The following is a 23,228-nucleotide window of genomic DNA, read 5'->3' as shown; positions in this document are numbered from 1 at the left end:
GACAAGGGATTAATTTCCAAAATTTACAAACAGCTCAGACTGCTCAATACCAAAAAAACAAACAAAAAAAAAATTGAAAAATGGGCAGGGACTTACCAGGTGGTTCAGTGGTTAAGAACCCAGCTTCCAATGCAGGGGACATGGATTCAATCCCTGCTCAGGGAATTAACATCCCACATGCCGTGGGGTAACTAAGCCTACATGTCACAACTACTGAGCCTGCACACTCTGGAGCCCACGCCCCAAAACTAGAGAGAAGCCCGCACACCACAACGAAAGATCCCACATGCTGAAACTAAGATCCCGCATGCTGCAACTAAGATCCAATGCAGCCAAATAAATAAAAAACAACAACAAAAAATAATGGGCAAAAAACCTAAATAGACATTTCTTCAAAGAAGACATACAGATGGCCAACAGGCACATGAAAAGATGCTCCACATCACTAAGAAAAATGCAAATCTAAACTACAATGAGATATCACCTCACACCAGTCAGAACAGCCATCATCAATAAGCATACAAATGATAATTGCTAGAGAGGGTGTGAAGAAAAGGGAACCCTGCTACACTGCTCGTGGGAATATAAACTGGTGTAGCCACTATGGAGAACAGTCTGGGGATTCCTTAATAAACTAAAAATAGTGTTGCCATATGATCCAGCAATCCCACTCCTGGGCATATATCTGGAAAAGATGAAAACTCTAACTCAAAAAGATTCATGCACTGCAATGTTCACAGTGGCACTATATACAATAGAGAAGACATGGAAATAAGCTAAATGTCCATCAACAGATGAATGCATAAAGAAAATGTATATATATATATATATATATACACACACACACACACACACACACACACACACAGAGGAATATTACTCAGCCATAAAAAATGAATGAAATAATGCCATTTGCAGCAAAAGGGATGGACCTGGAATTTATCATACTAAGTGAAGCAAGTTGGAAAAGAAAACAAATATATCACTTATAGGTGGAATCTAAAAAAAATGATACAAATGAACTTATTTACAAAACAGAAATAGACTCACAGACATAGAAAACAAGCTTACAGTTACCAAAAGGCAAAAGGGAGGAGGGATAAATTAGGAATTTGGGAATAACAGATACACACTGCTCTGTATACAATAAACAACAAGGACTTACTGTATGGCACAGGGGAACTACATTCAATATCTTGTAATAACCTACAATGGAAAAGAATCTGAAAAAAATAGATAAATATACATATAACTGAATCCCTTTGCTGTACACCTGAAACTAACACAACACTGTAAATCAACTATACTTCAATAAAAATTTACTTGTTTTGGAAAAAAATAAGAAAAAGAAATACACCATGATATGTTTTCTCCTGGGTCCTTTGATGTGATCTGTGTGCTGATTCCCACAAAATTAAATTTGTGTCTGTGCGTACATTCATCAATCTCAATTTCTGCTCTTTGAAAAACACTTTAAGAAAATGAAATTGAGCCATAGACTAGGAAAAAATATTTGCAAAACACATACCTAAGATTTGTATCCAAAATACATAAATAACTCTCAAAATGCAATGTAAGGAAACATTATATGACCCAGCAGTCCCACACCTAATTATTTACCTAAAATGAAAATGTATGTGTATACAAAAGCCTATAAGCAAGAAATTCAGTTGTTTTCTGTTAAAAAGAAAATGTTATTGTTCCTTATATCTCAGTGTCTCCTACTGAAGATTCACATCTGAAATTACTTTTAGAATCACTGCTAGAAAATACTGTTTTTTAAAGTGAATCCAGTAATGTTTGCTCCGTTTAATAATGGCACACACTTATGTAATCATATTCTCTGATCAATCACAACATTAGAATTATCTGTATTTTCCTACTGCAGTCCTTTTTTAAGTCTGTTTCTACTCTTTTTTAAATTAATTCTTATTGGGGTATAGTTGCTTTACAATGTTGTGTTAGTTTCTACTGTACAGAAAAATGAATCAGCTATACATATACACAGATCCCCTCGTTTTTCCATTTCCTCCCCATGTAGGTCTCCACAGTGCATTACACAGAGTTCCCTGTGCTATACAGTATGTTCTCATTAGTTGTCTATTTTATACATAGTATCAACAGTGTATATGTGTCAATCCCACCCTCCTAATTGCTCCCACCTCCCCTGTCCTTATTTCTTTTAATCTTTTTTTCATATATCTTTTTATGAACTGCCCCAAATTCATTGTGGAAAGGGTTAAGTTTGAACAAATATAAAGAAATTATACCCAGGGACTTCCCTGGCGGTCCAGTGGTTAAGACTCCGGGCTTCCACTGTAGAGGGCACAGGTTCAACGCCTGGTTGGGGAACTAAGATTCCACATGCTGCACGCAGTGTGGCCAAAAAAAAATTATACCCAACATAATAAACTTATGAAGTTTTTTTTTCCCATTTGTATACTTTGCTTTAAAATTTTTGAAACAGCAAATTGTTAAAGGTATGTTCTTACTGTATTAAGTACATTCTTACTATAATATAGTATTTTTTAAAAACCTATAGGCAAATATTATGACTTTATTCATAAACACCAAAAACTATAAACAATACAATTGTCTTTCAACTGGCAAGTGGATAAACAAATTGTGTTACATCCATAAAATAGAATGTTAGTCACCAATAAAAAGCAACTGCTGATGCATGCAACAATACGGATGAATCTCAAATACATTATGCTAAGTGAAAGAAGCAAAACTCATATGGCTGCATACTGTATTATGTCATTTATACAACTTTCTGAAAACACAAAATTACAGAAAAGAAAACAGATTGGGGCTAGAGGTAGGGGACAGGCTGGCTGTAAAGGAACATGAAGGAATTTGGGGGTTGATGGAATTGTTCTACATCTTGACTATGTTGGTAGTTATTGAAATATATGTATTTGTCAAAACTTATTGAATTGTACAATAAGAAGCGTAAATTTTACTCTATATAAATATTACCTCAATAAACCTTACATATATTTTCACATGCCTTCAATCAATAATTTCACTTCTACAGTTACAGACAAAAATTACACATAATACTGTTTGCTTTAGCCTTTTTCAGTAACAACTTCAATGAGATGTAGTTCACATGCCATATAATTCACCCATTTAAAGTGCACAATTCAATCAGTGTTAGTATCTTCAGCTATACAACCATGACCACAATCAATTTTAGAATATTTTCATTACCCCAGAAAGAAATCTCAAACCCTTTGTCTATCACTCCTTTATCCCAGCATTTTCCCCTAGTTTAGCCTCATTTTTAATAGGAAATAATTTTAAACAACCTAAGAACTGGAGAATATTCCTATATTATGGTTTATCTGTAGGAAAGAATATTACAATGCCATTAAAATTATGTTAACAAGTATATTTTTAATAACAGAAGCAGTGCTTAGGACAAAAATTTAGGTTAAAAAAATTCAGGACACAAAATTATATAAGCAGTAGTTATGCCTGAATAAAATATTATGATTTTTAAAAAGGCACGAAGGTTAAGAAAAATGGCCTGTCAATCAATGTGGCTGTATTATCAGAATTTATATAAGAGAATGGAATGAGAAGTAGTTGGAACAATTTGGACAGGTCTTTAGGATATATGGTAAAAATATCTAGAGAACTGGTACTCAACCAGGGGCAATTTTGCCCCTCAGGAGACATCTCGCTGTGCCTGGAGATATTTTTAGTTCTCTCAAATGGGGAATGAGGGCTACTGGCATGTAGTTGATAGAGAGCAGGTATGCTGCTAAACATCCACAATGCACAGAACAATTCACCCTGCCCCAAACAAACAATTACGTGGTCCAAAATGTCAATGGTATTGAGATTGAGAAACTCTAACCTATACTTTATAATGAAGTTGTTATATAAAGTAATAATAGTTTCCTCCTTCATCCCCATTACTATGTATATTCTTTTCCAGTTTTCCCACCTCAGTTTATGGTGCCACCAACTATCTAGTTTAACAAGGTGAAAACCTAGGGGTCAGCAGTCTTCTTTATTTTCCTACATTCATCCATCAACAAGTCCTACTGACTCCATCTCCAAAATGTATCACAACCAATTCTCACCATCTCCACCTACCCCAAACAATGGTTACCTTCACACAAGGATTACACCCAAAGAGCCTCCTAACTGACCCTGCTGCCCACCTTGCTCCCTGAAGTTCATCCTGCACACAGGAGTTAAAGGAACCTTTTTAAGAGCTCATATTTGAATACCACAAACTGCTTCTCAGAGAAATATCTAACATTGTTTCTTCCCACCTCAATCACTCACTATCATATTATCCTGTGCTCTCTTATGTTCTTCACTACCTAAAATTACTTTATCAATTTCTTGTTTATTTTCTATCTTGCCCCCCCCATTAGCACGAATCTTGACTTTCTTTTTCTTTTCTTCATTATTATTTCTCTAGCACCTAAAACCATGTGTGAAATGTGTCTTAAATATTTGTTGAATGAACCAATCTCTCTTACACTAATGTTGATCTATTTGCTCCACTGGAGCCAAAGACTAACATGACACTACATCTCCGAAGAAAGGAGACTGAATCTCCTGAAGTGCACTGCTATTCTTAATGTTAGTCAGCCAAAAAAACAAGAAATTATAGTTCAGGATGTTAGCTCCTTAGAAAGAGGAGGGAAAGAGTTCTTTCCCCCAGATCTCAAACTGCTTCCAAGTTCCCAAGAAAAGATATCCTCGGCTCACTAGACAAGCTGAAGGCTTAGTAGATAAATGTTGCCCATTTCTCCTAGATCAGCCATATATAAGAGCCAGTTGTATTTGTTTTCTAATTTCCTCCTACTATGCTAAACTTTTAATAGCCTTGTGTAAAAGTCATAGCCTGATCTCAGCTGTGTTGGGTGGAACTAAGCAAAGATTCTGTCTCCACATTTGGGCTGCAGAGCCCAAGCAGAACCCCTACCAAAGCTAACATGATAGTAGCAGAGATAACCAAAAAGAAATTCTCCCATGAAGGAAAAGTAAATTTCTAGGATGAGAATAAGAGCTGTGAGGCAACCTGCCGCTTGCCACACGGAGAGAATCCAAAGAGTACCTATCTTGGAGAATTAGAATAGTAGTGAGGGAGCCAATGTGTTACCTTATAGATGAACAGATTTTCAGTTCTGAAGATAAATCAGTCTCCAACGTATAAAATGAATGGGGTAAAGGAAACAGTAGAGAACGGAAAGGGAAAACGAGTCATAAAGGCAAGGAAAGTAAAAAGACAAAGCACGTAAAACAAGTACCAGAACTAGGGTGGTGGCAGGAGAAATAAAGTTTTAAAAATCATGGGACTTGGGACTTCCAAGACTTTCAACAAGATTGAAAACTTAGTATTTCTGGATCAATCACCTTATAAAAAAACGAGAGTTGGGACTTCCCTGGTGGCACAGTGGTTTAGAATCCACCTGCCAATGCAGGGGACACGGGTTCGATGCCTGGTCCGGGAAGATCCCACATGCCATGGAGCAACTAAGCCCCTGCGCCACAACTACTGAAGCTGTGCGCCACAACTACTGAAGCCTGCGTGCCTAGAGCCCGTGCTCTGCAACAAGAGAAGCCACCACAACGAGAAGGCTGCACACCACAACGAAGAGTAGACCCCGCTTGCCGCAACTAGAGAAAGCCCGCACGTAGCAACAAGGACCCAACACAGCCAAAAAAATAAATTAATTAAAAAAAAAAAAATCATGGGACTTCCCTGGTGGTCCAGTGGTTAAGAATTTGCCTTCCAATGCAGGGAACGCGGGTTTGATCCCTGCTCGGGGAACTAAGATCCCACATGCCACAGGGCCACTAAGCCCGCACGCCACAACAAAAGATCCCACGTGCTGCAACTAAGACCCGAAGCAACCAAAATAAATTTTAAAAAATAAATTTAATTTTTATTATTTTATTAATTTAATTAAAATCATATCAGATAATCTCAACAAGACTTACCAATTAAAACTGGATTAATGGACTTCCCCAGTGGTGCAGTGATTAATCTGCCTGCCAATGCAAGGGACAGGGGTTTGAGCCCTGGTCCAGGTCCCACATGCCGCAGAGCAACTAAGCCTGAGCACCACAGCTACTGAGCCTGCACTCTAGAACCCGCGAGCCACAACTACTGAAGCCCGCACGCCTAGAGCCCATGCTCCGCAACAAGAGAAGCCACCACCATGAGATGCCCGCACACCGCAACAAAGAGTAGCCCCGCTCACTGCAACTAGAGAAAGCTAGCACGCAGCAATGAAGATGCGACACAGCCATAAATAAATAAACAAAATCAAAAGCAAAAACTGGATTAATAAGAGAAAAGGAAGAAGCAAGATAACTCAGAGTTTCTAACTTGGGTGAGATAACACAGGAAGAAAAACAGGCTATGGAGGAACAGAGCACCGTTTGGGAGAGTAAGTCCTTGTCAAGGATAGAGAGAGTTCTTCCATTTTCGGCATAGTGACTTAGCAATATTTGTAAGATATCAAAACACAAGTCAAAGCTCACACTTGGAAACACTGATTTTGAGTTTTAGAGACAACAGAGAAGCAAAGAACAAAGGAAATCACATAATGTATTTAATGGGTAGTGGTTAAAATCACTGTAGAAGGGATTACCCAAGAAAAATGCAGGCTGAGGGAACAAGTCCTACTGGGCAAACAAAGAGTCAAAATGACTGAAAAGAAGCAATTCAAGAGAAGAACCATGCGAATGCCTTCTTATAAATAAGGGAGAAGTTTCAAGGAAGGAGTGGGCAATAGGGTCAGATGTCTAACAAAGATCAAAAAAGGAGGGGCTTCCCTGGTGGCACAGTGGTTAAGAATCTGCCTGCCAATGCAGGAGACAAGGGTTCAAGCCCTAGTCCGGGAAGATCCCACATGCCGCAGAGCAACTAAGCCCATGTGCCACAACTACTGAGCCCACCCACCACAACTACTGAAGCTCGCCCGCCTAGAGCCCATGCTCCAGAAGAAGAGAAGCCACTGCGATGAGAAGCCCACGCACCGCAAGGAAGAGTAGCCCCCGCTCGCCACAACTAGAGAAAGTCTACGCGCAGCAACAAAGACTCAACGCAACCAAAAATAAGATAAAAAAATAAATTAATTTTTAAAAAAAGGAACGTTCTAAAGAAGCATCAATTAGATTTGGTGACTATTAGATCATTTCAGTGACCTTAAAGAGAATTTCCGGGGGGTGGGATGAATTGGGAGATTGGGATTGATATATATATACTACCGATACTCTGTATAAAATGGATAACTAATGAGAATCTACTGTATAGCACAGGGAACTCTACTAAATGTTCTGCGGTGACCTAAATGGGAAGGAAATCCAAAAACGAGGGGATATATGTATACATATAGCTGATTCACTCTGCTGTACAGTAGAAACTAACACAACACTGTAAAGCAACTGTATACTCCAATAAAAATTTTTTTAAAAATAAGAGAATTTCAGTGGTGAAACAGAAGGAAAAGCAGATGTGGTTGAGCAGTGAATGGGAAATATACAGCTGATACCATCTCAAAAAAACTCCAAAGTCAAAAGACTTGCCTGAGTTCAAACTGTAGTCTATAACTACCATTTCCCACTGAAAGGAAGTTCTTGGAGTTAATTCCAAATCTGAAATGGTAATGTAGAGGATGAGCCTAGAAACATCTTTTTGGCTAAAAAGGGAAGACTCTTTCAAGGACTACTGGAGTTAAGTCAAAAGGATACAGGTGCCTAAGTATTTTATTCTTTTTGATGCTAATATAAATGAAATCATTTTCTTGATTTCCTTTCAGGATTGTTCATTACTAGTGTATAGAAATACAACTGATTTTTTGTGTTGATTTTTTTACCCTGAACTTTTTTGAATTTCTCACAGGGTTTGATTTCGGTGGGGGGTAGATTTTTAGAGGTTTCTACATACATGATCATGTCCTCTGTAAATACAGTTTTACTTCTTTCTTTCCAATTTAAATGTCTTTTATTTCTTTCTTGCCTAACTGCTCAGGCTAAAACTTCATATACATTGAGTAGAAATGCCAAAATAGGGCATCCTTGTCTTATTCCTATTCTGAGGGGAAGAAGTTTCAGTCTTTCATCATCAAATATGATGTTAGCTACGATTTTTCACATATGGCCTTTATCATGTTGAGAAAGTTCCCTTCTATTCCTAGTTTCTTGAGTGCTTTTATAAAAGGTGTTGAGGTTTTTTTCAAATGCTTTTTTTTCCTATATCGACAAATACGATCATGTGTTTCTTTCCTTCATTCTATCAATGTGGTGTATTACGCTCACTGATACTTCGACAAATTTAACCAAGGAGGTGTAAGACTTACACACTGCGAGACTTGTACAAAACACTGCTGAAAGAAATTAAAGAAGACCTAAATAAATTGGAAGACATCCCATTTATTGGGACATTTAATAGTGTTGGGATGAAAAATACTACCCAAGAGATTAAAAGATTCAATGCAATCCCTATCAAAATTCAAATGGCACTTTTCGCAGAAACAGAAAAAAATCCTAAATTTCATACGGAATTTTAAAAGACCCCAAGTAACCAAAACAATCTTGAAAAAAAAAAACCAAAAAACAAAGTTGGAGGACTTACACTTTCCAATTCAAACTTCCTACAAAGCTACAGTAATCAAAACAGTGTAAACAAGGGACTTCCCTGGCAGTCCAGTGGTTAAGACTCCGTGCTCTTGGGACTTCCGTGGTGGCACAGTGGTTAAGAATCTGCCTTCCAATGCAGGGGATATGGGGTCAATCCCCGGTCTGGGAGGATCCCACATGCTGTGGAACAACTAAGCCCGTGCGCCACAAGTACTGAGCCTGCACTCTACAGCCCACAGCCACAGCTACTAAACCCCACGCAACTAGAGTCCATGCTCCGCAACAAGAGAAGCCACCACAATGAGTAGCACGTGGACGACAACAAAGAACATCCCCCGCTCGTCACAACTAGAGAAAGCACGCGTGCAGCAACCAAGACCCAATGCATCCAAAAATAAATTAATTAATTAATTAATAAAATTTATTTTAAAAAAAGATTCTGCTCTCACTGCCAAGGGCCCAGCTTCAATCCCTGGTCAGAAAACTAAAATCCCCAAGCTGCTAGGCCAAAACAAAAAACAAAAAACAAAAACCCACAATGAGGGATAAATTAGGAATTTGGGATTAACAGATACATACTACCATATATTAAATAGATAAACAACAAGGACCTGCTGTAGAGCACAGGGAACTATATTCAATATCTTGTGATCACCTATAATGGAAAAGAATCCGAGAAAGATTATATATATGTATAACTGAATCACTCTACTGTACACCTGAACATTGTAAGTCAACTATACTTGAAAAAAAATCAAAACCACAATGAATGTAACATACAACATGATAAATATAATTAATACTACTGTATATTACACATGAAAGTTGTTAACAGAGTAAGTCCTAAGAGTTCTCATCACAAGAAAAAAAATTTTTTTCTATTTCTTTAAGTTTGTATCTATACGAGATGATGGATGCTCACTAAATTTACTGTGATGATCATTTCATGATGTATGTAAGTCAGATCATTATGCTGTACACCTTAAACTTATACAGTCCTGTACATCAATTATATCTCAATAAAACTGGGGGGAAAAAACCCGCAATGAGATGCCACTTCACACACACTAGGATAGCTATTACCAAAAGAAAAGAACAAGCGTTGGAGAGGATGTAGAGAAATCAGAACCCCCATGCGCTGCTAGTAAGAATGGAAATTGGTGCAGCCTCTGTGGAAAGCAGTCTGGTGATTCCTCAAAAAGACAGACATAGAATTTCTATATGACCCAGCAAATCCATTTCTTGGTACATACTCAAGACAACTGAAAGCAGGAACTCAGATACTTGTATGGCAATGGTTACAGCAACGTAAAGGTAGAAACAACCCAAGCGTCAATCAACAGAGGAACAGATAAACAAAACGTGTTACATACATACAATGGACTATTATTAGGCCATTAAAACAATGAAGTTCTGATACATGCTTCAACATGGATAAATCTTGAAAACGTTATGCTAAGTGAACTAAGACACCAAAGGTCAAATATTTATTTCACTTATATGAAATACCTAGAATAGGCAAATTCTGATTAGAATAGGCAGAAAACTCATCAAGGGCTGGAGGGAAAGACAATGGAGAGTTATGCCTTAATGTACATACAAAGTTTCTGTTTGGGATGAAACAGTGGTGATAGTTACACAACACTGTTAATGTACTTAATGCCACTGAATTATAAACTTTAAATGATTAAAATGATAAATTTTATGTTATGTATATTTTAAGACATAAGAAAATTTTAAGGTAATTGTTTAAATATAAAATAATAACAATTTTTTTAAAGGATTCAGGTACTAACCTTAAAGACCCTGTTGTAGGCTGAACTGTGGCCCCCAAAAGATATGTCCACCCAGAATCTAAGAATGTGATCTTTTTGAAATAAACTTCTTTGCAGATGTAATTAATATAAAGATCTTGAGATGAAATCACCCTGGATTAGGGTGGGCCTTAAATTCAATGAAGATCATCCTTAGACAGAAAAGAAGAAACAGAAAGAGGAGGCCATGTGAAGGTGGAGGCAGAAACTGGAGTAATGCTGCCACAAAAATCAAAGAACACCTGGGTCCACCAGAGGTTGGAAGAGACAAAGGATTCTTCCTGAGTCTTCAGAGACAGCATGGCCCTGCTGACACCGTGATTTTGGACTTCTGGCCTCCAGAACCATGCAAAATAAATTTCTGTTCTTTTAAGCCACCAAGTTTCTGGTGATTTGGTATGCCAAATCTAAGAAAATAATACAGATTTTGGTATATAGAGGTGGCGTGCTGCTGTAATAAATACCTAAAAATATGGAAGTAACTTTGGAATTGGGAAATGGGTAGAAGGTGGATGAATTTTGAGAAGCATGATAGAAAAAGTCTAGATTGCCTTGAAGAGATGGTTGGTACAAATATAGACATATCTGTATTCACCAATTCTAATGAAGGTTCAGAAAGAAGTGAGAAGCAAAAAAGAGAAAGCTACTATTACTTTAGAGAATACATATACTATGAACAGAATGTTGGAAAAAAATGTTAAGGGTGCTTCTGGTGAGATCTCAGAGGGAAATGAATATGTTACTGAGAACTAGATGGTGATGCTTGTTAGAAAGGAGCAGAAAACTCAGCTGAATTGTGTTCTACTGTTAGGTAGAAGGCAGAACTTGGAAGCAGTGAACTTGGAGATTTCTAAGCAAAGTGTTGAGGTGAGCCTGGATACTCCTTGCTGCTTATAGGAAAAAGGGAAAGGAAAGAGGTAAACTGAAGAAGGAACCATTAAGCAAAAAGGAAACAACTCTTAATGATTTGAGCCTATCCAGATTGCAAAGGATGCTAAAATTAGGAAATCCATTATAAGAAAAGTGTGCTCTAGGGAGAGGGTGAAGGGTGTAGCTGGGCAACCACTTACTGAAGATATTAAGTGTGTGACTCATGGATCCAATTAATCATCTCAACTTAAGTCAGGAATAGAGATGGGGTTAGCCTGGAAAGATCCTTGAAGAACTATCTTTTCTAACTGTGTGGATACCCTTAATATATAGAGGAGACTCACAGGTTTTTGAGCATTATTAAACCAGAAAAAACACGGCCAGACTGTTCTGAAAGGAACAGAGACTAGACAAAGTGTGGGGAAAAAAAACTGACTTCTGGAATTCTATGGGCAGGAAAGAGCTAATAAAATTACTCAGCTGCAAACACGTGCTACTCTTCAAGAAAACGAAAAATGACTCCAAAGACAGAGCCACAGACACAAAGGTAGAGGCTAGAGAAGCAGGCCCAAAACAGGGGTCTACAGTGCCTTCATGGACCCAAAGGGCAGATGATCAAGTCACAGAGAATTATTCTCAGGTCTTGAGAATTATTCTCTTCTCCTTGTGGGTTCTGAGCTTGATTAGGACTAGTGATCCCTTTATTCCTTCCATTTTCTTCCTTTTAGAAAAGCTATGTCCATGCATGCTTGTCCCACAACTGTATTTTGGAAGTAGAAAATTTGTTTTCTGGTTTCACAGGTCCACAAATAAAGAGAAATTTTACTCCAGATGGATCATACCCAGAGTCACACCTATACCTAATTTAGATGGTTGAGATACTGAGATTTGGGACTTTCTGAGGTGATGATATTAGATGAGTTGGGCTTAAAAATTCACATTGTAATGATTTGAGACTTTCAGGGTGTTGAGATGAGGTGAATGTATTTTGCATACAGAATGGACATGAAGTTTGGGGACAAAAGGGTGGACTGTAGTGGGTTGAATTGTAGCCCCTAAAAGACATGTCCACACAGAACCTCAGAATGTGTGCAGAATGGGTTTTGCAGATGTAATTAAGGTAAGGATCTTGAGATGAGAGCATCCTGAATTAGGATGGACCCTAAATCCAATGAAGAGTACCCTTAGAAGACATAGAAAGAAGGCAGCAGTGTGAAGATGGAGGCAGAAACTGGAGTTATACTGTCACAAATCAAGGAACACAAATCAATCCACAAGAAGCTGGAAGAGGCAAGGAAGGATTCTTTCCTAGAGCCTTCAGAGAGAACACTGCCTTGCCAACACCTTATTTTCAGATAGCCAGCCTCCAGAACTGTGAGATAACAAATTTCTGTTGTTTTAAGCCAAGTTGGTAGTAATTTGTTATGGCAGCCTTTGGAAACTAATACAGACACCCGTTGATCAAAAATATGACAAATTTAAACATCAAAAAGGATACTAACCACAATAAATTTAAATATATAAACTATATTAAAATTCATGAGTTCACAGTGGTATCCCCTCCCAAACCTCAACTTTGGGATTTGCTAAGGTATCAATTCATTCTTCTGAAAATTGGTAAATAAAGGGGAAAAAATAAGCATTTATTCTGCTTCTCTTGCATAAATGATTTTACAGGGTAACCAAATAATTGATAAAGGAACTCTTTATGAAAGAATTCCAAGGAAATAAAAGGAATCCAAATCGGAAAAGAAGAAGTAAAACTGTCACTGTTTGCAGATGACATGCTACTATACATAGAGAATCCTAAAGATGCTACCAGAAAACTACTAGAGCTAATCAATGAATCTGGTAAAGTAGCAGGATACAAAATTAATGCACAGAAATCTCTGGCATTCCTGTACACTAATGATGAAAAATCTGAAAGTGAAATCAAGAAAACACTCCCATTTACCATTGCAACAAAAACAATAAAATATCTAGGAATAAACCTACCTAAGGAGACAAAAGACCTATATGCAGAAAATTATAAGACACTGATGAAAGAAATTAAAGATGATACAAATAGATGGAGAGATATACCATGTTCCTGGATTGGTAGAATCAACATTGTGAAAATGACTCTACTACCCAAAGCAATCTACAGATTCAATGCAATCCCTATCAAACTACCACTGGCATTTTTCACAGAACTAGAACAAAACATTTCACAATTTGTATGGAAACACAAAAGACCCCGAATAGCCAAAGCAATCTTGAGAACGAAAAACAGAGCTGGAGGAATCAGGCTCCCTGACTTCAGACTATACTACAAAGCTACAGTAATCAAGACAGTATGGTACTGGCACAAAAACAGAAAGATCAATACAACAGGATAGAAAGCCCAGAATTAAACCCACACACATATGGTCACCTTATCTTTGATAAAGGAGGCAAGAATGTACAGTGGAGAAAAGACAGGCTCTTCAATAAGTGGTGCTGGGAAAACTGGACACGTATATCTAAAAGTATGAGATTAGATCACTCCCTAACACCATACACAAAAATAAGCTCAAAATGGATTAAAGACCTAAATGTAAGGCCAGAAACTATCAAACTCTTAGAGGAAATCATAGGCAGAACACTCTATGACATAAATCACAGCAAGATCCTTTTTGACCCACCTCCTAGAGAAATGGAAATAAAAACAAAAATAAACAAATGGGACCTAATGAAACTTCAAAGCTTTTGCACAGTAAAGGAAACCATAAACAAGACCAAAAGACAACCCTCAGAATGGGAGAAAATATTTGCAAATGAAGCAACTGACAAAGGATTAATCTCCAAAATTTATAAGCAGCTCATGCAGCTCAATAGCAAAAAAACAAACAACCCAATCCAAAAATGGGCAGAAGACCTAAATAGACATTTCTCCAAAGAAGATATACAGACTGCCAACAAACACATGAAAGAATGCTCAACATCATTAATCATTAGAGAAATGCAAATCAAAACTACAATGAGATATCATCTCACACCAGTCAGAATGGCCATCATCAAAAAATCTAGAAACAATAAATGCTGGAGAGGGTGTGGAGAAAAGGGAACACTCTTGCACTGCTGGTGGGAATGTGAATTGGTACAGCCACTATGGAGAACGGTATGGAGGTTCCTTAAAAAACTACAAATAGAACTACCATATGACCCAGCAATCCCACTACTGGGCATATACCCTGAGAAAACCATAATTCAAAAAGAGACATGTACCAAAATGTTCATTGCAGCTCTATTTACAATAGCCAGGAGATGGAAACAACCAAAGTGTCCATCATCCGATGAATGGATAAAGAAGATGTGGCACATATATACAATGAAATATTACTCAGCCATAAAAAGAAATGAAATTGAGCTATTTGTAATGAGGTGGATAGACCTAGAGTCTGTCATACAGAGTGAAGTAAGTCAGAAAGAGAAAGACAAATACCATATGCTAACACATATATATGGAATTTAAGAAGAAAAAAAATGTCATGAAGAACCTAGGAGTAAAACAGGAATAAAGACACAGATCTACTTGAGAATGGACTTGAGGATATGGGGAGGGGGAAGGGTAAGCTGTGACAAAGCGAGAGAGAGGCATGGACATATATACACTACCAAACGTAAGGTAGATAGCTAGTGGGAAGCAGCCGCATAGCACAGGGAGATCAGCTAGGTGCTTTGTGACCACCTAGAGGGGTGGGATAGGGAGGGTGGGAGGGAGGGAGATGCAAAAGGGAAGGGATATGGGAACAGATGTATATGTATAACTGATTCACTTTGTTATAAAGCAGAAACTAATAAAAAAAAGAATTCCAGTGAATAAATATAGGAGAAATGATAGAAAATCACTCTTCTAATGAAAGAGTGGATCTAGGCAACAATCATCAATGGCTGATAAATCCATTAGGTGAAAAGTTAAGAACTATGTTGGATTCTGCTGACAGAACCTAAACTGATCAATTTTAGTATCATTAAGTGTGACAACCACCAGAAACTTAAGAGACATATAAACCAATGAAATGGTAAATCTCATTTGGATAGTGATTTAAACAAATCAATTTTAAAAGGCATTTAAAGAATCAAAGAAATCTGAACTGGATTAAGGAACTCTCAATTTTGTTAGGTATAACAGTATTGTGGTTGTATTTTTCTTTTAATTCTTATCTGTTAGAAATACATACAGAAGTACTTATAGATTAAATGATGTGATACCTGAGACTTCTTTGAAGTTATTGCATAGAAAGGAAGGAAAGAAGGGAGGGAGCAAGGAAAGAAAGGAAAGAAAGAAAGAAAAAGAAAGGAAGGAAGAAGTTAGATGAGACAGGAATGGCAAAATATTGATAACTGTTTAGTTGCCTCCTGGAATGATGCAATTAAGAATTTGCTGCATCACCTAATGGAGTGACTATACGTCCTGATTAGTCCAGGACAGTCCCAGTTCATGGCTATTGTCCCACTGTAATTATTAAATAGCACACCCTTTCATTCTTAAAATTGTCTGATGGGAAATAAATTATACAATCACTCTATTTATGTATTTTTCTTTCCAAAGAAACTGAACCTAAATCTCATAAAGCTCTACCAATTCAAGTTCTCAACCTTGGCTGCAGACTGAAATCACTTGGGAAATTTTTTAAAATACTGATGCCTAGAATCCACCCTATGAATTCTGATTTAATTGACCTAGGAATCAGGATATTTAAGAGCTCGCCACGTAATTCTAATGTTTCAGCCAAAGTGGAGAACCACTGCTCTATATCTAACTATTTTGTGGAAAATATGAAGGGTAATTGAACAAGTTAGACACCATGAGAATTCGATCAGCCAAAACCAGAATGTGGTAAATTCTCCTGGACAAATGAGCTAGTTTTTTAAACAAATAAATAGCATGAGATAAAGTGCAGGGGCTATAGGGGACAGGGGAGGGGGGGGATGGTTAAAGTTAACAGAAACTTAAGAGACATAATAAACCAAAGGAAATGGTAAATCTCATTTGGATAGCGACTTAAACCAATTGTAAAAAGACATTTAAAGAATCAGAGAAATCTGAACTGGATTAAGAAACTCTTAATTTTGTTAGGTATGATAGTATTGTGGTTGTATTTTTTTTAAATTATCTGTTAGAAATGCATACAGAAGTATTTATAGATTAAGTGATGTGATACCTGAGATTTCTTTGAAGTTATTTCATCAAAGAAAGAAAGAGAAAAAGAGAAAGGAAGGAAAAAGTTGGATGAGACAGGAATGGCAAAATGTTGATAACTGTTTAGTTGTCAAAACTGGGTATAAAAAAAAAAAACTAGGTATTAAGAACATGGGGTTTATTGTACCCATCTATATTTTATATTCTATATTGATATGGAATTATGAAACAAAGTTTTTTAATTTTGCCTATAAATGTGTAGTATGCATGTGAGTGTATATATATAAATTTGTAAGACATTTTGGGAAATGTAAAGAAAGATGAACACATGTGATCTTTGACCTCAAAGATTAGTGGGTAGCCTATATGTTGGACAAAAAAGGTTTGTTCAGGTACTGTCTTTGGTCAAAGGCAGGAAGGCAGCTAACTCAAGATTCTGGGAGGCCAGAACGATAAGAATGAAATTAAAATAACATTATAAGTATTCCCTAAGCATAAGAAAGTGAGTGTGGGTATATTATTGCTAAATACCAGAGGATGAACATAACCGGACTTTGAAAAGCCCATGCTCTTACTATTGGGTTAAGCCATATGAAAAGGCATTTCTGTATGGCAAATATTAGGAATTTTGTATGGTAGAGCCCAATACTATGTTAAAATGCTTTCTTTTTCTTTCTTTTGCTAAAATAATTACATACTGTTAACTCATAGTGAAATAATCAGAATATTTAAGGGAAATGTCAGTCTTTTTTAAAAAGTAGTAGTAGTTAGTCTTCTTTAAAAGTTGGTCTCCTAATACAGAGCTCAAAAATATCTTCTAAATATCCAGAGAACTTGCAATTGTACATTTATCTATTTATATTCTCTTTAGTATATAATAAAATCATTCTATTTTCAAAGGAAGCATAAGCTTTATCTTTAAAATGAATCATAGCTTTAAAATATTTGGTGTATATTTCTTAAAAGTAAACATGTGAGTTGCATGTTTTAAGGTTATCTCAAGATATATTTCATAGGCAGAAAGTTAATCTGATGCTTCCTGAGAAGTAATTTACATCGATTTGATTTAAATATAATTCAATGTTTTTTGTTTTGTTTCTTCCTGTTTTTTTTTGGGGGGGGGGGCTGCACCACGCAGCATGCAGGATCTTAGTTCCCCAACCAGGGATTGAAGCCTGCACCCTCTGCAGAGGAAGTGAGGAGTCTTAACCACTGGACCACCAGGGAAGTCTCTAATTCAATATTATTTTAACAACCAAAAATTCCAAATAATGAACTCTGAACCTATACTATTATTTATACATATTACTATATATCATATATATTAATAACTAATGTATGTGTATTAATTACTGCATGTTATTATAATGAATTCTAACCTATACTATTTATCAAACAGTACAATTTTTCAAATGGTACTTGATCCTGGTTTAGCCTATTATATCATGACCTTGAGCTCTCTCTGTGCTGCACTATTATATCATGACCTTGAGCTCTCTCTGTGCTGCAGTTTCCTCATTTATAAAATGGGACAGTAACAGTAACTACTATTTATGGAATTAATGAGGATTAAAAAACATACTACATATAAAATATTTAGAATGACTGGAAATTAAAATGTTTATAAATACCAGGTATTATCATTATTTACAGAAGCCTCTGCTAGTTACAAGATGGGCACTGTGAAAACAATTCAGGATCACTGTCAACACTAGAATGGTCTCTTCGAAATGCTCTCTATATGAAGAGCCAATGCATCCTTAAAGTAGATAATTTACACTGTGTACATATGATCTGCAAATATTTTTAATGATACATACCACCATGTTTTTAAGCAATACATTTAGCCAAAAGACAAAAGATAAAAAGTTCATTAAGGAATTAAGAGGGATAAACCTTTTGCAATTATTTTATTATAAAATATTAAAATAACAGAAATCCAAAATAAAACTTCTCCATAATTCCATCAGTAGTAAAATCAATGTTTTCATTTGTTCATGTTATTTTCTATTCCTGTCTACATGCACGTTCAATTTTTACATACTTACAATAACAAAATAGATTACATTTTCACTTAATATTATACCCTGAGTATTTTTCCATTTTGCAAAATTCTCCCCCTTAGTCTCCCTTTCCTTTCTCATCCCCACCTGCTGAAGGTAATCAATGGTAACAGCCTAACGTGTGTCCTCCACAAGTTTCTCCAAGCTCATACATATACAAGTATAGATACATATGTGAGGAAGAAAGATCACTTTGTTTTTACAAAAATGGAAGCATACTACTTATACATATGCTTTCTCTTTCTATTAAGCATGCCAAACACATACACCTCAAATTTGATATACAGAAAAGTTTAAGTATGAAAATGGACACAACTTACTACCAAGTAATAACACATACATTTACAAAAGTTATTATTATTTTGTATGTAACCTTTGAAAAGATAAAGGGATTTCACAAAAAAATATGGCCACCAGATTTAGTTAGATCTCATGCTTCTAATAGTTTATTATAATAACCATGCATAAAATAACCCCTCTACTTACAAGCCTACGTAATGAATTTTATAACTTGTTTCAGAAAATAAAAATTTTACAGTCTTTAAAAAAACTCATAGGGACTTCCCTGGTGGTCCAGTGGCTAAGCCTCCGTGCTCACAATGCAGGGGGCCCGGGTTCGATCTCTGGTCAGGGGACTAGATCCCACATGCTGCAACTAAGAGTTTGCATGCCACAACTAAAAATCCCACGTGCCGCAACAAAGATCTTACACACAGCAACAAAGATTCCGAGTGCTGCAACTAAGACCCAGCACAGCCAGATAAATAAATAAATATTATCTTAAAAAAAAAAAAAAAAAAAAAAAACTCATAAATAATATCTCAAAAGTATCCTGACTTTAAAGTAAGAGAGTGGGAGTGTGTATGTATAATACTGGCTTTCAGGGACTTCCCTGGCGGTCCAGTGGTTAAGACTTCGCCTTCCAATGCAGGGGGTGTGGGTTTGATCCCTGGTCAGGGAGCTAAGATCCCACATACCTCACAGCCAAAAAACCAAAACAACATAAAACAGAAGCAATATTGTAACAAAATTCAATAAAGACTTTAAAAATGGTCCACATCAAAAAAAAAAACACCTCAGTGTCTTTAAAAAAATATATATATATATACTGGCCTTCATTTGAACTTGGTTCTTTCTAAGGCAGAGATGATAGATGGATGTAGTGCTCACCCACCCACATATTCAGCTTCCCCATGTTCACAAATTGAGAGACTGGCATTCAGATACAATCTGAATACAATCAAATCAATCTTACCTAATTAATACCTATTGTCCTAAGTGCCCACAAACATAAGACACCAGGCAGACCTACAAAGAGTTTAAGGTTGTTAACTCAATGGTTTTAAAACACACTCTCCCATCTAACCGTAATCCAGAAGGATCACAAGATCCTTAAGTCTGGATTCACAGAAGAGAATTTAGGGTGTAAAGGGTGATATGAAAGATAACTGAAGGTCCCAGAATTAAAAACCAGATAACTTGGTACCCAAGCCATAGAGCCTCTAATGCAACAGGTAAACTTTTCTTACCAAAAATCAATTTTTGAGTTCCTATTATGTGAAGGTCATAGGTGTTGGAGATGCAAAAAGCATATAATGGCCCTACCCTTATCGAGTTCACAATATAGCAGAAGAGCCAGAATATATAATTCTAAATGATCATAAATACCATATACCACAGCACAATGCCTAGCATATAGTTCATGAACTAGCACAGGTACTCAACAATTTTTTGTGACTTATGATGATAAAAGTCAAAGGCAGTAAGCATCATAAATACAATACCATGTCATCAATGAAATTCCAGATTAAATAATCTAAACTTATTAGTTTGTTTAACTACCTCAAGGCAAACTATTTTATAAGATACTGTACTTTTGTACACAGTCCCCACTAATCTGCTTGGAGTACACATATGGAATCCACGTGGAGTTTAAGCACAGGCACAGACAAAAAATGAAGGAAAAAGAGCACATGCACCATGTGTACCATTTAAGACAACTCTACTGAACATTCTAACCAAACTATCAAAACCAAAATGGATTATGGAGCCTAAAAGACACTGACTGTAACCTTCCTCCACAATGAAACTGGTAAAATAATGGGGAAAACCTGTACGAGTGCTCTGTATATTACATACTGTTAAAAAATAGGGGCTTCCCTGGTGGCGCAGTGGTTGAGAGTCCGCCTGCGGATGCAGGGGACGCGGGTTCGTGCCCTGGTCCGGGAAGATCCCACATGCCGCGGAGCGGCTGGGCCCGTGAGCCATGGCCGCTGAGCCTGCGCGTCCGGAGCCTGTGCTCCGCAACGGGAGAGGCCACAACAGTGAGAGGCCCGCGTACCGCAAAAAAAAAAAAATAATAATAATAATAATAAAATTTTAGACTGCTACCAGTGTGGCATCTTTTAAGTGTATTAGAAGAGAAAGAAGTATTTAATATCTAGTTGAATTTGTTACCAAAGCACATAGATGTTTTCTAAAACGTTCTATCTTATACTGTGAATGACAACAGCATTAGTAGTAACTGGATTCAGAGACCTCCTTGAATAAACATTACACATCTAAAATAATTTATTCTTTATATTTTAATTGGTGGACCACATGCCATAGCCTTCACTCAAGCATAATGAGGATCCAGTTTAAAACTGGCTCACAGCATGAAGAACAATTTAAAATTTCAAAACACGTGCATTCCATAACCAATATTTATAATAAGTGAACTATTTGGACATACTATCACACAGCTTAATTTGTCCTATGTATGAGGAAGATCTAATTATTGCATGAGGGAGATCTAAAATTTTATAAACCTAAGACTATCAACAATAAATTTTAATTGCTCAATACTACAGTGAAATGCATTAAAATAAGAACTGATGAATAAAGAGATAAATGTGGATAAATACGTGATAAAACAAGTATAGTAAAATGTTAATGGTAGAATCTAGATGGTGGATACTATGGACACTCCCTGTAAATTTTTTCAGCTATGTAGTTGAAAATATTTTCCTAATAAATTGTGGAAAAAATACTGCTTGACACTTCCCTCGTTATTTACCATTTAAGCTTTCAAGGAGAGAAACATAGATTTTAAAAACTCCTATGTGGCATCCAAAACAAGCACCGTAGTTGGGACAAACATGGATTCAAATCCCAGCTCAACCTCTTAACTAGCTATCTGATATTAACTATTTAACCCCTCTATGTCTACATTTCCTCATCTGCAAAATGGGTTTTACATAGTAAATGTGAGGTTTAATTCTTCCTATAAAGCACAGTGCCAGGCACATGGTAAGCACTCAAAATGTTAGTTGTATTATCTATATGAGATTGCTAACTTTATGATAAATCGAAAGGGCATTCTCAATGAAGATTACGCAGTAATTTTTTAGGCAGTTGGCTTAACACTAACTTCATTTTGATACCGTTCACAAAAAGGAAGATTCCTGGTAGTAAACTTACTGCTTAACACGCTAAGCGGGAGGGCGGCAGGGGGTAAAAGAAAAAATCTAAAAATACTGCTCAATCGACATTACTGTGTTATTCTCCATCTGAAAAAAAAATCACTCAGAATTTAATAAGAAAAGTTTCAAGACAAACTTTAAAAGGCACTCAACAACTATGTGGAATTGGCTTCGCCTCTGCAGGTTGTTTGGGTACATCCTTGATATGACAAAACTTGTCACACTCTTCCACGTTCTTAAATGTTGGTAAAGGGGCTAGACTAGAAAATGACATTCACAGTTGCCAAAATCTTTCTCATACATCAGGGCATGCCAACGACCCCACTTCTACTCAGGTAAGAGCACTACCTCCACCTTGGTCTTGATAACGGTGGGGGGGGGAGGGGAAAGGAGGCAGGAAAATGAATTCGCGATGGTATCACCGAAGACCCCTCCACCACTCATTCCCGCCGCCACCACCCCCACCTGACCTCTCTCCTGTTAAACTTCCAGACTCTGGTTCACCAAAGATGCACTTAAGTATCTGACACCTTCCCTCCCCTGGCCCAAATAACCCACCCCCAGTGTTGGAAAAATAAAAAAACACAAACAGCCCCCGCCCCTCCCCCTCCCAACCAGCAGCAAATCTTTGTCCCACCTGCCGAAGGACCACTCTAAGCGCGCTCCAGACCCAAGGTTGCCTCAGTCCTGCCCGCAACCTTTCCCCAACCGGGCCTCGGCGACCCCTCCACGAGCCTACGCATGGCCCATTCCCGGCCCCGGCCCCGGGACGCGGCCCCCGCCCCGCCCCCCGCCGCCCGCCGCCCGCCGCCCGCCGCCCGAGTTCTGCCTCACCTCACCTACCCTCTTTCGGGGGCTGGACTCCACCTCTCTCTCCGCCATGTTGAGCCCCGCTCGGAACCACTGCGGCTCCCAGCACTGTGGCGGCGGAACCTCTCGGGCCCCCGGCCCCCGCCCACACTGCAGGCACGGCCGCCTCGCGGCAGCTTCCCGGGACCTGGCCGAGCCTGGCGCTTAGAGTGGGGAGGGGGCGGATGCCGCGCGCCGGGTCGGAGATCTTGAGATCCCACGGGTGCACGCGTAGGCGGTAGGGCCTGCCTGGGAAAGGGGGGGGCCGGGACTCGGGGGGTTAATGGCCTCCAAGGGGCCCCGTGAGTAGGATTATTTTCTCTCAGAGAAATTCCTCCGCCTGCGGTTTCTTAAAGGGATCACCAAACCAGCCCCTTGCGCGCGC

General features: G+C 37.7%; 1 protein-coding gene across 7 annotated transcripts in view; it reads right to left on the bottom strand.

Annotated features, from left to right (window-relative positions):
* ZMYM4 (zinc finger MYM-type containing 4) overlaps positions 1-22,876 on the bottom strand; it is a gene marked incomplete at its 5' end in the record, with an annotated part of 178,324 nt that extends 155,448 nt beyond the window's left edge. For 5 of the 7 annotated variants that reach the window (XM_079696802.1, XM_079696803.1, XM_079696805.1 and 2 more), the window contains one exon: positions 22,838-22,876. In XM_079696802.1, the coding sequence (XP_079552928.1) occupies positions 22,838-22,876 (39 nt within the window). Of the gene's footprint in view, positions 1-22,828 lie in introns of all 7 variants that reach the window. The other 2 variants (XM_079696801.1, XM_079696804.1) reach the window with 1 other exon arrangement.
* Between the last annotated feature and the right edge of the window lie 352 nt (positions 22,877-23,228).

The sequence above is a fragment of the Hyperoodon ampullatus genome (genome assembly GCF_949752795.1).
Source record: "Hyperoodon ampullatus genome assembly, chromosome: 2".
NCBI lineage: Eukaryota > Metazoa > Chordata > Mammalia > Artiodactyla > Ziphiidae > Hyperoodon > Hyperoodon ampullatus.
The sequence above is the reverse complement of the archived record's forward strand: the minus strand, read 5'-3'. Positions and strand labels throughout refer to the sequence as shown.